The sequence below is a fragment of the Chiloscyllium plagiosum genome, unplaced genomic scaffold (assembly GCF_037043375.1).
Source record: "Chiloscyllium plagiosum isolate Xiang-an unplaced genomic scaffold, Cpla_swu_hap1 HiC_scaffold_28, whole genome shotgun sequence".
NCBI lineage: Eukaryota > Metazoa > Chordata > Chondrichthyes > Orectolobiformes > Hemiscylliidae > Chiloscyllium > Chiloscyllium plagiosum.
Window position 1 is genome coordinate 3,980,835 of NW_028270166.1, and position 16,048 is coordinate 3,996,882.

Here is a 16,048-nt window from a genome sequence, read left to right on the forward strand (position 1 = left end):
CTCAGGAGTGACCGCGGATCGAACCAGGAACTCTCCACACACCCACTTACCCATTCCTCCACGTTGGGCCCCACCTCTTCATCAGCGAAGCCCTTTTCCCACAGGATATTCGGTTTCCCATATTTCCAGATTTTCTGCCGCACTCTTTGAGCGAAGAAAGCAATGATACAAAACGTCAGCGCCGCCAGGAATCCGCAGACAATCGCCACAGCCTGCAGCAGCAGAGAGCAGGGGGATAAGCACCAACTCCACAGCACACAACAGGGTTAACAACACTGCTGCAGCTGCTTTGCACTTCCTGTAATTCTCTGTTTAATTATGTCCATGTCACTTTCTGACTTGTAAAACGTGTTGGAAGTTCTTTCCCTTTAATATCTATATCCAACTCTATCTTTCTGTCAATACCTCTCCATGTCCTGTACATCTGTCCATTTTTCTGTCTCCATCTCCCTCTCGCTGTTTGTAGTCAAGCACCATTGTCTTCTTTTCACTCGTATCCTCCGTCGGTCAGTGCCTTTTGGTTTTTCTCTCTCTCTCTCTCTCTGTCCTCTTTATTTTTGGGTATCTTTACTTCTTCCTCAATCAGTTTCTCCCTCTCTCTCTCTAGGTGCCTGTATGTTTGGTGGTTGTGTGTCCATCTTAATTTGTTACTTCCTCTCCATCGCTCTCTATTTGCTCCTTTCTCTGCATCTCTCCACCTTGTTTTGCTTGTGTCTGTTTTTATCTTACCCTGGTTCTCTCTATCTGCACCTCTCTGTTCCCAGTCTTTATCTTTTCCCATTCCTGTTTTCTATGCTCTACCTCTCAGATTTTCCCCACCATTCTTTTTCATTACTTTTACAAAGGAATAGGAGACAACAACACCTTGCATTTATATGGCACTTTCAAAGCATTTTAAAATTATTCACAAGGGGCTCCTAATTCAAATGTGACAAGGAGAGATTAGCACAGCTGATCAAACACTTTTCCCCACAGCATATTGGCATCACTGGCTAGGCTCATCCCTAAATTGCCCAGGGGACAGTTAAGTTCCAGATTCAAGCCCCACTCCAGAGTTTGATCACAGAAATACATGCAGTGCTGCAAAGGTATAGCCTTTCAGGTGAGACTCTGAACTAAGGCCTCATCTATCTAAAATAAAAAGTGCTGGAGAAACTCAGCAGGAACCATGGAGAGATAAACAGTTAACATTCCGAGTAGCCTTGACTCTGTCGTAAAGCTGCTTGGTTGGAGAAAATCATCCCATGGTGCTACTTCAAAGAACAGGCAAGTTATCCAGGAATGTTTTGGCCAATAGTTATGCCACAATCAGTACGTAACACATACAGAAAAACAGATTTTCTTGTCACTATAGAATAGAGAGTTGCTGTGTACAAATTGGATGCCATATTTCCTACTGTACGACAGTGACTATACTTTAAAAAGTCCACATCTGGTGGTGGTGAAAAGCACTATAGAAACACATTGACCATCCCAGAGTAAATTAAAGTGGAAAGGGTTTAAAGAGGAAAGAGAGGTTTACAGATGGAACTCCAGAGTTTTGAGCTCAGGTAAAGGAAAGCCACCGATATGAAGTGATTAAAATTGAGGAAGACATTGGCAGAGACCTCAAAGGGCTATGTTTACAGTAATGGGGATGATGTGTTCATGGTGGGATTTGAAATTAAGGATCAGAACTTTAAAAATTGAGTTTTATCTATTTGGGCTGAAAACCAAGGTATGTCAAGTGGTCACCTTGAAGTGTTTTTAGTGCAGGGGTTGTGTCCCTACCTCTGGGTCAGAAGGTCCTGGGTCTGAAGGTCCAGGCTCAAGTCCCACCTGCTCCAGACGTATGTCAGTGCCTACCTTGAAGAAGTTCTCCTCCTCTACCTGGTGTACTTTTCCAACCTCCAGCATCTACAGTACTCACTTTCGCCTTGTATGTTCATGGAAAAAAAAATCAATAAGGCCTTCGCTGCTTTCCTCAGTTATCTTAAAGAGTTTGAAGTGCTCCGTAACATGAGCAAAAGCACCTCAGGGGATTACATTGACCAGTGTCTGAACATTCTGCTCATACTCTCTTCAGCCAATGAACGTTCATTGGTTGATGACTATCAACAATCATTCCAGAGATCACAGAGGTCATCTCCCTGGGCTGGATTGTATTAGGATCTAAGAGTTCAAAGGTCAGCCCTGATTTGGTACCGTTTAAGGCTGACCAGTTACATTTCCACCAAACAGCATCCACAAGCCACAGGAGCAGTGCGGTGGCCCAGTGGTTAGCACTGTTGCCTCACAGCACCAGGGTCCCAGGTTCAATTCCAGCCTTGGGTGACTATATGTGGAGTTTGCACATTCTCCCCGTGTCTGTGTGGGTTTCCTCCGGGTCCGGTCTCCTCGCACAGTCCAAAGGTGTGCAGGTCAGGTGAATTGGCCATGCTAAATTGCCCATAGTGTTAGGTGCCTTAGTCAGAGGGAAATGGGCCTGGGTAGGTTAATCTTTGGAGGGTCGGTGTGGACTGGTTGGGCTGAAGGGCCTGTTTCCATGCTGTAGGTAATTTAATCATGTACTTCTGTCCCCGTTGAAGATGAATACCTTAGCACCTCTTCACAATTTTCATTGTCGATTAGCCCAGCATGGGGTTACCAATTCAGGCTGGTCGTTTTCTGCTGGGTTCATCACTTGATCTCATGCCTCCAAATTCCCTGCCCCCACCCATTGGTCACATGATACAGGCTAGCCTATGATCCTCCACCTTCCCTCAGTCAATTGGAAAGGGTGAGTCCAGAACTGGCCAACCTGCATTTCTTCCCATCTCCAATATAAGACCAGAAGAAATAGGAACAAGAGTAGGCATTCAGCCCCTTGAGCCTGCACTGCCACTCAATAGGATAATGATTTGATCAAATATTCCTCACATTCACTTTCCTGCCTTTTCCCCATAACTCCTTGATTCTCAACTGATCAAGGATCTCTCTCTCTCAGACTTGAATATACACAAGGTCTCTGCCCTCACAGCTCTCTAGTGTAACCCTCCTGAAGGGTTACATCCAAACCATTGACTTCTCCACCTCCTGCTGCTGCCTGGCTCGCTGTGTTCTTCCAGCCTCCTGCCGGTCTATTTTGGATTCCAGCGTCTGCAGTTTTTTCCGTCTCTCACGGCTCTCCGTGAGAAGGAATTCCAAAGACCCACAACCCTCTGGGAAGAAACTCCTGAAATTGGTGCCCTTTTATTCTCAGACTGCACCCTCTGGCCTTAGACTCTCCCATGAAGATAAACATCTTCTCAGCATTGACCCTATCAAGCCCCTTAAACACCTGATATGTTTCAATGAGATCACCTCTCATTCCTCTAAACTCCAATGAGTTGGGTCCCAACCTGTTCAGCCTTTGCTCAAAAGACAATCCCTCCATCCCAAGGATCATCTTGGTGAGAGCAGGGTTAGAAGGGTTAAATGATGGGGACTAATTATGTAGACTGCAGTATTCATGGTCAAGGAGGAGTGATGTACTTGGGATATTTATGATCATTGGAGTTGGTTAGCTCAGTTGGCTAAATGCCTGGTTTGCACTGGAGAATATCAGCAGCAGTGCTGGTTCAATTGTCACACTGGCTGCAGTTACTATGAAGGACTCTCCTTCTCAATCTCTCCCTTTGCCTGAGGCATGGTGACCCTCAGCCATCACTAGTCATCTCTCTCTCCCCCCCAGTAGAGAGCAGCCATATCGTTGTCTGGAACAATAGCAACTTTACCTACATTTAATACAGTAGATGAAGAGAGACTATTTCTTATATTTTTATATTGTTGGTGGGTAGGGAGAGTGGGGGAAAATGTCTCGAACAAGAGGAGTCAGGGGTGAGCTCAAGAAACATTTCCTGACACAGAGAGGAGTGGCAATCTCAGACTCTCACCTACAAAAAGCTGAGATGATTGAAAAGTGTGTAGACTGTCCAATAGACTACTGTTATGCAAGAGTAGAAACAATATGGAGCATGGGTGGGTAAATAGGGCACAGGTCAGCCAGGACAAAAATGAACAATAGGACAGATTAGAAACTAGCCATTGGCTTATATTCTGTTCCTAGAATGGAGTTGGCTAATGTAGAGCATAGATTCAGGTGTACAGCATGGAAACAGACCCTTCGGTCCAACTTGCCCATCCCGACTAGATATCCTAACCCAATCTAATCCCATTTGCCACCACTTGGCCCATATCCCTCTAAACCCTTCCTAGTCATATACCCACCCAGATACCTTTTAAATGCTGTAATTGTACCAGCCTCCACCACTTCTCTGGCAGCTCATTCCATACACACACCACCCTCCGCATGAAAATGTTGCCCCTTTGGTCCCTTTTAAATTTTTCCTCTCTCACCCTAAACCTATGCCCTCTAGATCTGGACTCCCCCACCCCAGGGCAAAGACCTTGTCTATTTACCAGTGCCCCTCATGATTTTATAAACCTCCGAGGTCACCCCTCAGCCTCAGACGCCCCAGGGAAAACAGCTCCAGCCTATTCAGCCTCTCTCTATAGCTCAAACCCTCCAAGCCTGGCAGCGTTGTTGTAAATCTTTTCAAGTTGGGTGAACCCAAAACAATTCATGAAGTTTACAACATAGGATTTGTTTTAAACATTGAGCCATTGTGAAATCATAAAATCTGTCACATTTTAGCAATAAACTTGCACAAAGGTAGAATGAATCTCCACTTTACCAAAACCTGAGACAACACAGCAATAATAAAATATGACTCACCTCTTGAGGATCCACAATACAATAATGATATAGATACTCGTTCGTCAACATCATGCCAGCTCCAGATGAATAAAACTGGGCACATAACATTCTCATCTGGGTATAGTACAAGGATCCTCCACTCCCGGCTGTTGGATTAACTCCCATGATGTATACAACACTGGCAATTAGCTCCAAGCCTCCCAGGATAGCGCTGAATATCAGTAACAACAGATAAAACTTACGAGTTCTGGAGTTTTGGGACTTGCTGACACTGGCGATGAAGAAGGCCAAGACAGCGATAAAGGAAATGGCCGCCATTGCAATCATGAAGCCAGTGGCAGCCCTGGGGTCAGTGTGGCCTCCAGTGCCATACCCTCCCATTCCTGGGTAATAGCTACTCCCCCCCATGCCAGGGTAATATCCTCCTCCCATTCCTGGGTAGTACCCACCTCCTATGCCACCCATGCCATAACCATAACCATAGCCATATTGCCATTGCAACGTTGATGCCACGCAGGCAAAGATAACCAGACACAGGATTATGACAATGCCCTCTAAAATACGGATGATTCCTGGTGGGGAGCTCCATTTGTAGAAGTGTTGCGGCTTGTCCTCAATGTAATATGAGCCTGGTGGAGGGGATCGCATGTCATATTCATAAGTCCCCACGGAGGCTCTGTGTGGGAAAGGTTGGGTGAAATTACTCGGGCTGTAGGCAGGGGGGCTCCCAAGGGGCCGGTTCTCATACATGGTGATGGAATGTCCCAGGCAAATACTTCACAGTGGTTGATAAGACCTGGAATCAAACAAACAAAAAAAAAGAGGAACTTCACCAGTAAGTCAAGTTAACAACTCTGTTTTGAGCAATGGCTGAGACTGATTCCTTGCATTCAGAGATGATTGACAGTGTAACATACACCGAAACACTCAACAAGCAGCTTGGACTGAAACTCTTCAGCCACTCACACCCTTTCAACTTGATCCACATTTTGATTTGGAGTTATCCCGAATAATGGGAGCGAATGGCCTCAAGTGAACACTAGCAGACAGCTTTGTGCTAATACCGAAGAGGTAAGAGATCAGACCAGAGCAACATTAGTCAAATGTGAAATGTCTTTAAAATTAACCGATTAACAATCAGGAACTTTCAAACTGGGTAGGAGTAAGTTGGCTTCCGATGAGAATTATAGAAATATTTGCAGTGAAGGAGGTAATTCAACTCATTTGGGTCTGTGCTCGCACTTTGAAAAAATAAAACTACAAAATTAGTTCCATTTACCTACTTTTCCTCCATCACCTTACAAACTAGTCATAGAGTAACAATAAATTTTATCAAGACTAAATTCTTCAAATTTAACTTAGTATTAGCTTAGCTGGTTATCCACCTCATTTAGTGAGTTTAGTATTGTTATGTGCCTTCCAAAATAAATTGTTAATTTAGCCCTGATTAATTACCTGTCAAAATTAAAGTTCCAGTTTATTTGAATTAGTTAATCTGATCTATCCCAGAATGCTGAGGGAGGCAGGTGAGGAAATTCTTGGGCTTTGTTTAAAATCTTTATCTCCTCTTCAGTCACAGGCAAGGTCCCAGAGGACTGGAGAATAGCTGACACTGTTCCTTTCTTTAAGATGACAATAAGGACAATCTGGAAAATTTCAGGCTGATGAGTCTTATGTCTGTGGTGGGGAAATTATTGAAGAAGATTCTTAAAGATAGGATGTGTTCACACTTGGAAAAATATGGACTTATTATTAATAGGCAGCATGGCTTTGTGTGGAGAAGGTTGTGTCTCACAAACTTTACTGAGTTTTTTGAGAAAGTGACAAAGATGATAGTTGCCAATAGGACAGAGATGTTGTTGATGTGAAGGTGAAATCAGATGGGATTCATGGTGAGCTGGATACAGAACTGGCTTGGTCATAAAAGACAGAATAGCGGTGGAAGGGTGTTTTTCTGACTGGAGATCTATGACCAGTGGTGTTCCACAGGATTTAGTGCAGGGGCCCATGTTGTTTGTTATATACAGGTATATGATTTTATATATGATTTGGAGGAGAGTGTAGGTGGCCTGATTAGTAAGTTTGCAGATGACAAAGTTTGTGGTGAGAAGGATTGCCAGAGGATACAGTAGGATATAGATAGACTGGAGAGTTGGGCAGAGAAATGGCAGATGGAGTTTAATTTGGACAAATGCAAAATCTAATGCAGGAGAGAAGTATAAAATAAATCATAGAATTCCTATTGTGTGGAAGCAGGCCATTCAGCCAATTGCATCCAAACAGACCCTCAAATAAACCCCACACAGATCCACACCGCATTTCTCCCCCGCCCCATCCCACATTTCCCAAGGCTAGTACACTCAACCAACACATCCCTAGACAATTTAGCACTGTCTAAAGACGTGCAGGTTGGGTGCATTGGCAATGTGAGGAAACTGGAACACATGCAGACACAGGCAGAATGTGCAAACTCTGTACGGACAGTCAGCCTCGGTTGGAATCGATCCTGGGTCCCTGGTGCCGTGAAGCAGCAGGTCTAACCACTGAGCCACCCCACACTGCACTCCCCACCCCCAACTGTAAATGGCAGAACTCTTAGAAACATTAACTTACAGATGAATCTGTGTGTACAGACCCTCAGTTCCCTGAAAGTGGTAACACAAGTAGATAAAGGTGATCAAGAAGCCTTGCAGAATCCTTGCCTTTGTTGTCCAGGGCGTAAATTATAAAAAATTGTCATCATGTTGCAGCTGTATAGAACTTTAGTTAGGTCACATATGAGGAAATACTGTGTACAGTTCTGGTTGCCACACTACCAGAGGGATGTGGATGCTTTGGAGAAGGGTGCAGAAACAGTTTACCAGAAATGTTTCCTGGTTTGGAGGGTATTAGCTCTGAGGAGAGATTAGACAAACTTGGTTTGTTTTCACTTGAATGGAGGAGGAGGGGCAACCTGATAGAGGTTTACAAAATTATGAGAGGCGTGGATAGAATGGATAGTCAGAGTCTCTCTCCCAAGGTAAAAAATGTCAATTAGGGGGCACATAGGTTTAAGGTAAAAGGGAGTGAGTTTAAAGGAGAATGTGAGAGGCTTTTTTTTTTTTAAAAAAAAAGAGGTTTGTAAGTGCCTGGAATGCTACCTCACCAACTTCTACAGATGCACTATTGAGAGCATACTGTTCAGGTGCACAACGGCCTGGTATGACAACTGCTCTGACTATAAGAAAGTACAGAAGGTTTTGAGCACAGCTCAGACCAACACAGAAGCCAAACCTCCATCTGTGGACCCAATTTATACATTTCGTTGCCACGGAAAGACTGCCAACCTCAAACACTCTTCATACCCCGGTAAAGCTCTCCTACAACCTCTCCTGTCAGACAGAAGATACAAAAGCTTGAACAGACACATACAAACACACACACTCCAGCAGGTTCAGGAACAGCTTCTTTCCTGCTGTTATTAGACTGCTAAATGGACTCTTTTTGTTCAAATAATACTGATCTTGCTAACGTGACCTTGTCTACTACACTATGTAACCTGTATGCCTTACTCTGTCCAAGTTTTTTTTTCACCATATGATCTGTACATCTTGCCTACTATGATCTGCCTGTACTGCTTGCAGACAAAGCTTATCACTGTACTTAGGTACATGTGACAATAAATCAAGTCAAGTCAGAGGTGGTGGTGGAGGCAAATACAATAACAATGTTTAAGAGGCAACTTGACAGAGACATGAATAGACAGGGAATAGAGTGATGGAGACTGCATAGAGGCAAGAGGTGCTTAGTTTAGAAAGGCATCATGCATCAGCACAGCCATGATGGGCCAAAGGGCCTATTCCAGCGCTGTACTGTTCTTTGATTTAAATGAGTAGCAGCTACATCGAGTGCACTGCAAGTCTTGTTACTTACTTACAAGCCTAACTGCGTTGAATCAGAAAGTGCTGAAAATACTCAGCTGAAAATGTGTTGCTGGAACAGCGCAGCAGTCAAGCAGCATCCAGGGAACAGGAGAATTGACGTTTCGGGCATAAGCCCTTCAACAGGATTCTCCTGTTCCCTGGATGCTGCTTGACCTGCTGCGCTGTTCCAGCAACACATTTCCAGCTCTGATCTCCAGCATCTGCAGACCTCACTTTCTCCTCCACTGAAAATACTCACCCAATCAGTCAGCATCTGTGCAGAAAGATGTGTTAGTTATTTCCTAAACCTTAGTTTTAATGCTGCAGCCCCATTTGAAAGTAAAGCTACATTATTCATTGGGATCTTCATTTAAACGTATGGGAATAATCAAACTGGAATCCATTATGTTAATTTTACTTTCTGCTGAAGGTGTTGAAAAATGTGATATTTTTTCATCTATCCTGCAATGATTTTGCTGAAATAAGGAACCCCTTAACCAGTCCAGACTTAGATGTGCCTCTAGTCACAAACCAACACAGAGGTGATCTCCTCTGAGAAGCACAGCAAGTCCCTCAGTTGCTGCACGTCATTCTAGAGGACAGCTTCTCAAGGTGACTAGAGACAGGCAATAAATCCAGCCAGGAGAAAGTGGGGAGTGCAGATACTGGAGTTCAGAGTCCAGAGTGTGGTGCTGGAAACATCAGGCAGCATCTGAGGAGCAGGAGATGAAGGGCTTATGCCCGGAATGTAGATTCTCCTGCTTCTCGGATGCTGCCTGACCCGCTATGCTTTTCCAGCACTACTCTCTCGACAATAAATCCAGCCATAACCGATTTCAAAAAGCTGTCAGTCGGCTCAAGTCTCCAGGATAGGAGTTTGAACCCAGGACCCACAGAGAGAAAGGCTGTGGCATCCCCCAAGCCAGGGCTGATTCCACACCCCACCCCAACCTAACCTGAAACAAGAATGACTGAGACTCCAGATCCAGTTAGCAAATAAAAACAGGAATTCCCAGTTTGTCTGATGGGATTGGGGAATGAGTTTGGAAAACTCTTGGTGAGGGTAATTAGTCAGCTGCTCGTCGGATGCTGCCTGAATTGCTGTGCTGTTCCAGCACCACTGATCCAGAATCTGGTTTCCAGCATCTGCAGTCATTGGCATCTGACTAATTAGGTAAAAACAATCTGTTAAATTCTTGACTGCATTGACACAGGAGATGGTTCAATCATATACTGATCCCTCACTCTAGGACCACTCTGGGGATCTGGACTGCACAATCTATATAGCTGAAAATGTGTTGCTGGAAAAGGTTCCTGAAGAAGGGCTTATGCCCGAAACGTCGATTCTCCTGTTCCCTGGATGCTGCCTGACCTGCTGCGCTTTTCCAGCAACACATTTTCAGCTCTAATCTCCAGCATCTGCAGTCCTCACTTTCTCCTGCACAATCTATATACTCCAGAACAGTTCCTGATTCTGGACTGGAAACTGCTCTAAACCACTGGTAGTAACTTTTTTTCCCCCCCAGAGAGTTATTGTCAACTTTGGAGATCTCTCCAAGGAGAATAGTCCCAGCTCTTCGGAGCTAAGACCTCCAAATTCCCGAGGGGTCTGGAGACAACGGGACTGAAAGGAACACACTCTCGGATCTAGATCAGGAAGGCACAGATTGAAAGTGATCTACAAAATAGCAAAGCGTGATGTGAGAAGGAACCATTTCACACAGTGAGTGGGGAGGGGCTGGAACGCACTGTCTGAGGACTAATGGTTCAGTTGTCTCTCAAGAGGTAACTAAATGGATTTAAATGGAAACCGTTTACAGGGCAACTGGGAGAAAGCAGGGAAAGCCAACATATAACTGAGACAGGAGAAAGTGAGGTCTGCAGATGCTGGAGATCAGAGCTGGAAATGTGTTGCTGGAAAAGCGCAGCAGGTCAGGCAGCATCCAGGGAACAGGAGAATCGACGTTTCGGGCATAAGCTTGGCTCTTACTCAGGACTATTCATCCTAATCTTCCCAGAATGATGCACAAGCTGACTTCAATTCTTAAAGACTACATTTGACATATTTAATTAAACCACACAAATCTACAGCAAATCTCCAAAAGCCTGTAACTAAATAGAATTCAATTTCTGTACTCAGGATTGACACAAATCGCCAGAAACCGGAATAAACTTTCCTCCCGGGGTTCTCAGTACAATGTCCAATCCTTTCAGCACGCACTTGGCACCCGGACAATCACAGTTAGCCATCTCCCAGTGAATAGGACTGAGTCTGTTTCTGTAAATTCCCATATTACTACAGTTCCCAACTTTCCCTCCTCCCTCAGTTACTCACCTGTTCAGCCACCTCCTTTTAGCCTCACTGTATCTTCACTCACAAACATGCGACAAAAAAAAACAGAAAGCTGAAACTATCAGAAGTTCCGGCTTGTAATTTCCCTCGACCCCTTACCTTGTCCACTCTCAGCCAGTGTCCCTCTGGAGATGGGGGAGGGGGGTTGATGAAAGCATCCACTGGTATCCTTTGATCCCACTGAAGAAGGAGGGGGGGGGGAGCTTTTTGCTCTCCCTGAGTCGGAAAGGAATTCGTAAATCTCCTCCCGCTGTAGCTAAGACTGAAGTTTATTGTCGGCACCCGAAGTTTACACCTCTGGCTGTCTCTCTCTCTCTGGGGCTCGTACCGACTCCGAAAGGTTCAATCTGTTACTGCAAAGGAAAATGGCAGCGACAAGAGATTAATCATTGACCCGAGAAAAACACACTGCAGCCAGAGAGGAGGCGAAAGTTCAGGTTCACTTAATCACCCCCCCGCCGCCCAGCTACAAACAGAGCCTTTCCTGCAGGGAATCGGTGGATTCGGAACTCCTTTCCCCTCCCAGCGGTAACTCATTGATAAGAATCCAGAGTGAAGTGCTGTAAATCCGCCAGAAATGAAATTTAAACCCAAATCCTTCCACCTGTAACACTGGGATCGAGCAGCCTCGCCCACAGCTACATTCAGGGAGGCTTTACTGACCCACTGAGGAGGGAGTACTCAATCACTCATTCAAAAGTAAACACAGAAGCCAAACTAGAGAAAGCCGCATTGGTTATTCAGTTCAGAAGAAGTCATTTGACTCAAAGCCTCAACACACTCTCTCCACAGATGCTGGCGGACCTGCTGAGTTTCTCCAGCAGTTTCTGTTTCGATTATTGAGGACAACGTGGCTTTGTAGGACAATCCGAAATATACCGTTAAGCAGAAATGACTGGAACGGCATCTGTGGAGAGAAACCAGTTAACGTTTGGGGTCCAGTGGCGCTTCCTCAGAACTGCAACTAATGTCCACAGCTAACAAAATCAAATGATTATTTTGCAAACTTCGAACTGTTCTCCTGCAAACGGACAGAATTTGGGGGGGGGGGGGGGGGGTGCGGTTGTGAGCTATGTGTCTCCACCCGGGTGCAGGAAGTTATTGATCGCTATTTAACCCAATACTACCCAGGGGTTCCCACTGCAATGGGAGCTGCTGGGATTTTCTTTGAGGTGCTTAAAGTGAGAGCTGAGAGTTTGGTGCTGGAAAAGTGAAGTCCCGCCTGACTCTCAGGTGGATGGGAGAAAGTGAGGTCTGCAGATGCTGGAGATCAAAGTTGAAACTTTATTGCTGGAACAGCACAGCAGGTCAGGCAGCATCCAGGGAACAGGAGATTCGACGTTTCGGGCACAGGCCCTTCTTCAGGAATCCTGAAGAAGGGCCTGTGCCCGAAACGTCGAATCTCCTGTTCCCTGGATGCTGCCTGACCTGCTGTGCTGTTCCAGCAATAAAGTTTCATCTCAGGTGGATGTACAAACTCCCATGGCACGTTTTTGAGAAAGATCGGAGGAGTTCTCCTTCAGGTACTGACTCCCCCACCATTTCCTGTTGTGGAATCTTGCTGTGTGCAATTTAGTTCCTGTACTGTCAAGTGTAAAGTTGCTATGGTCCCAGAGCTGCTATTGGGGTATTATGACAGCGTCCAAATTCCTCATTGAATTTCATTAACTTAGCTTTCTCCATTTCACCCCTTCTCTAAAAAGCCTCGGCGCTAGGCAAATCCTGATAGCTGAGGACCTTTAACTGAAAAAAAATGAACTTCAAGGACTTTTCCTGAACCTTTCCAAGGCCATTTTCTCTGGTAATACACAGCATTGTCAATATGTTTGATGAAGCCCTTGTGCAAATAGAGACATGTTTTGTATTGTTTATTTAATTGTCCTTTAAAGTAATTACTGCTTTAATGACAATCTCATAAATCTGGTCATAAGGTTCCAGGGTGGAGTACAATAACAGACCCTCTGCCTGCTCAGATAGATTTAAATCAGCTCAGAATTGGTTCCAGTAAAGTGCATCTGACCATATTTGTATTGGAAGCATTTGCAGAAACGGTCTCCAAGGGCGGGAGAGTATTTGTGGAGTAAGAATCAAAAATGTGAGTTCAGTATTCCATCAAATTTCCAGTTTGTGAATTTGAATGTCAATGGAAAAGGAAACCTTGAAAGAAAGCAATTTTCTTTGTTTTTTTTTGTTCCCTTGTGGAACAAGGGCATCACTGGCTACTCCAGCATTTATTGCCTGTCCCTAAGTGCCCTTGAGAAGATAAGGATGAGATGTCTTCTTGAACTATTAGACCACAGCACCCTTAAGGAGTGAATTCCTGGGTTTTGACCCAGTAATACTGATGGAATGGCAATATATTTTCAATTCAGGATGGTGAATGACTTGGAGGGGAACATGCAGGAGGTGGTGTTCCCACTTATCTGCTATCCTTGCCCTTCGGGATGGGAGTGGCCATGGATTTGGAACACGCTGATTAGGGAGCATTAGCGAATTTTGGCATTGCATCTTGTAGTTAGAACATTAGGTTAGATTAGATTCCCTACAGTGTGGAAACAGGCCATTTGGCCCAATGAGTCCACACTGACCCTCCTAAGAGTAACCCACCCAGACCCACTTCCCTCTGACTAATGCACCTAGCACTATGGGCAATTTAGCATAGCCAATTTACCTGACTTGCACATCTTTGGACTGTGGGAGGAAGCCAGAGAAACCTGAGGAAACCCACACAGACAAGGGGAGAATATGCAAACTCCACACAAACAGTCGGCCGAGGCTGGGACCCTGGTGCTGTGAGGCAGCAGTGCTAACCACTGAGCCACCGTGCTGCCCATGTGTGCTGCTACTGAGTATTGTTGGTAGAGGGAATAGATGCTTGTGAATGCAATGTTAATCAAGTGGGCTATTTTGTCAGGATGCTGTCAAGCTTCTTGAGTGTTGTTGGAGCTGCCCCCATCCAAGCAAGTGGGAAGTATTCCATTCCACTCCTGACTTGTCTTGTAGATGGTGGGCAGGCTGTGGGGAGTCAAGAGGTGAGTTACTTTCAGTATTCCTCATCTTTTATCTGCTTTCGTAGTCACTGTATTTACTATACATGGTGAGTCCATTCAATTTTTGATCAATGGTAAACCACAGGATATTGATAGTGGGGGATTCAGTGATAGTAATGTCATTGAATGTTAAGGGGTGATGGTTAGATTTTCTCTTGTTGGAGATGGTCATTGCCTGATAATTACATGGTGTGGATATTGTTTGAACTTGTCACCTCAGCTTAACCTTGACCAAACTTTGCTACATTTGGCCATGGATTATTTCAGTATTTGGTCTGAGCATTGTAAAATCATCAGTGAATGTGTCCACATTAGGCCTTATGATGGAGGGAAGGCCATTGATGAAGCAGCTGAAGGATTGGGCTGAGGACCCTAAGGAATTCTTGCAGAGTGTCCTGGAGCTGATTTGATTTGATTTGATTTATTATTGTTTGTGTGTACCAAAAACAGTGAAAAGCATTGTTTTGTGTGCTAACCAGGCAAATCATACTTTATATGAGTATATCAGGGTAATAGAACAGAATGCAGAATATAGTGTCACAGCTACAGAGAAGACACAGAGAAAGATCAACTCTAGTATATGAGAGGTTCGTTCAAAAGTCTGATAACAGCAGAGAAGAAGCTGTTCCTGAATCTGTTGGCAGGCGTTTCAAACTTGTATATGTTCTGCCTGATGGAAGAAGATGGGAGAGGTCTTTGATTACATTGAGATCAGATTCCCTACAGTGTGGAAACAGGCTGTTCAGCCTAACAAGTCCACACTGACCCTCTGAAGAGTAACCCACCCAGATCTATTTCCCCTCTGACAAATGCACCTAACGCTATGGGCAATTCAGCATGGCCAATTCACCTGACCTTCATATCTTTGGAAGGCTGGTTTATGTGATGGACACGGCAGTATTCAAAACCTTCTGAAATTTCTTGTGGTTTTGGGCAGAGCAGTTGCCATACTGAGCTGTGACATTGTGATAAATGTGGTGCATCTATGAAAATTAGTGAGAGTCATTGTGGAAATGCCGAATTTCCCTAGCCTTCTGATGAAGTAGACGAATTGATGTGGTTTCTTCAATGGGGATAGACCAGGGCAGATTGTTGGTGATATTAACTCCCAAGACTTTGAAGCTCTTGACCACCTCCCCATCAGTTCCATTGATACAGACAGGGGCATATCCTCCACTCCACTTCCTGAAGTCGATGAACAGCTCATTTGTTTTGCTGATATTGAGATGACTGACCTCCAACAACAACAATCATCTTCCTATGAGTCAGGTATGACTCCAACCAGGGGAAAGTTTACCCCCGATACCTATTGATTCCAGTTTTGCTTGGGCTCCTTCCATGCCACATTCAAAGGTGGCTTTGATGTCAAGGTAGACAAGCAGGAGGCTGGAAGAACACAGCAAGGGCTGTCACGCTCCCCTCTGGAATTCAGCTCTTTTATCAATGTCTAAAACAAGGCTGTAATGAGGTGAGTGGCCTTGGCAGAACCCAAACTGGGCTTCACAAAGCAGGTTATTGCTGAGCAGATGCTGCTTGATGGCTCTGTTAATGAGCCCTTCCAATACTTTACTGATGAAGAGTAGACTGATGGGGCGGTAACTGGCTGGTTGGATTTGTCCTGCTTTTTATGTATAAGACATAACTGGGCAATTTTCCACATTGTCAGGTAGATGCCCGTTTTGTAACTGTACTGGAACAGCTTGGCTAGGGGTGTGGCTAGTTCTGGAGCACACGTCTTCAATACCATTGCTGGGATGTTGTCAGGGCCTATAGCCTTTGCAGTATCCAGTGCTTCAAATCATTTCTTGATATCACATGGAATCAAATTGGTATCTGTGATGTTGGATACCACTGGAGGAGACCAAGATGGATCAACCACTTGGCACTTTTGGCTGAAGATTACTACAAATGCTTCAGCCTTATCTTTTTATCCTGAGGTGGGGCTGTTCCACCATTGAGGATGGAAATATTTATTGAACCACCTCCTCTTGTGAGCTGCTTAATTATCCACCACCATTCACTGGAA

At 44.7% G+C, this 16,048-nt stretch overlaps 1 protein-coding gene across 2 annotated transcripts in view; it reads right to left on the minus strand.

Moving 5' to 3' along the window:
• Nucleotides 1-11,729, minus strand: part of LOC122546550 (occludin) — a 31,980-nt gene extending 20,251 nt beyond the window's left edge. Inside the window, exons 1-3 of one of the 2 annotated variants that reach the window (XM_087975903.1) lie at nt 11,072-11,720; nt 4,736-5,513; nt 51-212 (exon numbers count right to left, since the gene is read on the minus strand). In XM_087975903.1, the coding sequence (XP_087832029.1) occupies nt 51-212; nt 4,736-5,467 (894 nt within the window). In that variant the 5' untranslated portion in view covers nt 5,468-5,513; nt 11,072-11,720. Of the gene's footprint in view, nt 1-50; nt 213-4,735; nt 5,514-11,071 lie in introns of both variants that reach the window. The other variant, XM_087975904.1, reaches the window with a different exon arrangement.
• Between the last annotated feature and the right edge of the window lie 4,319 nt (nt 11,730-16,048).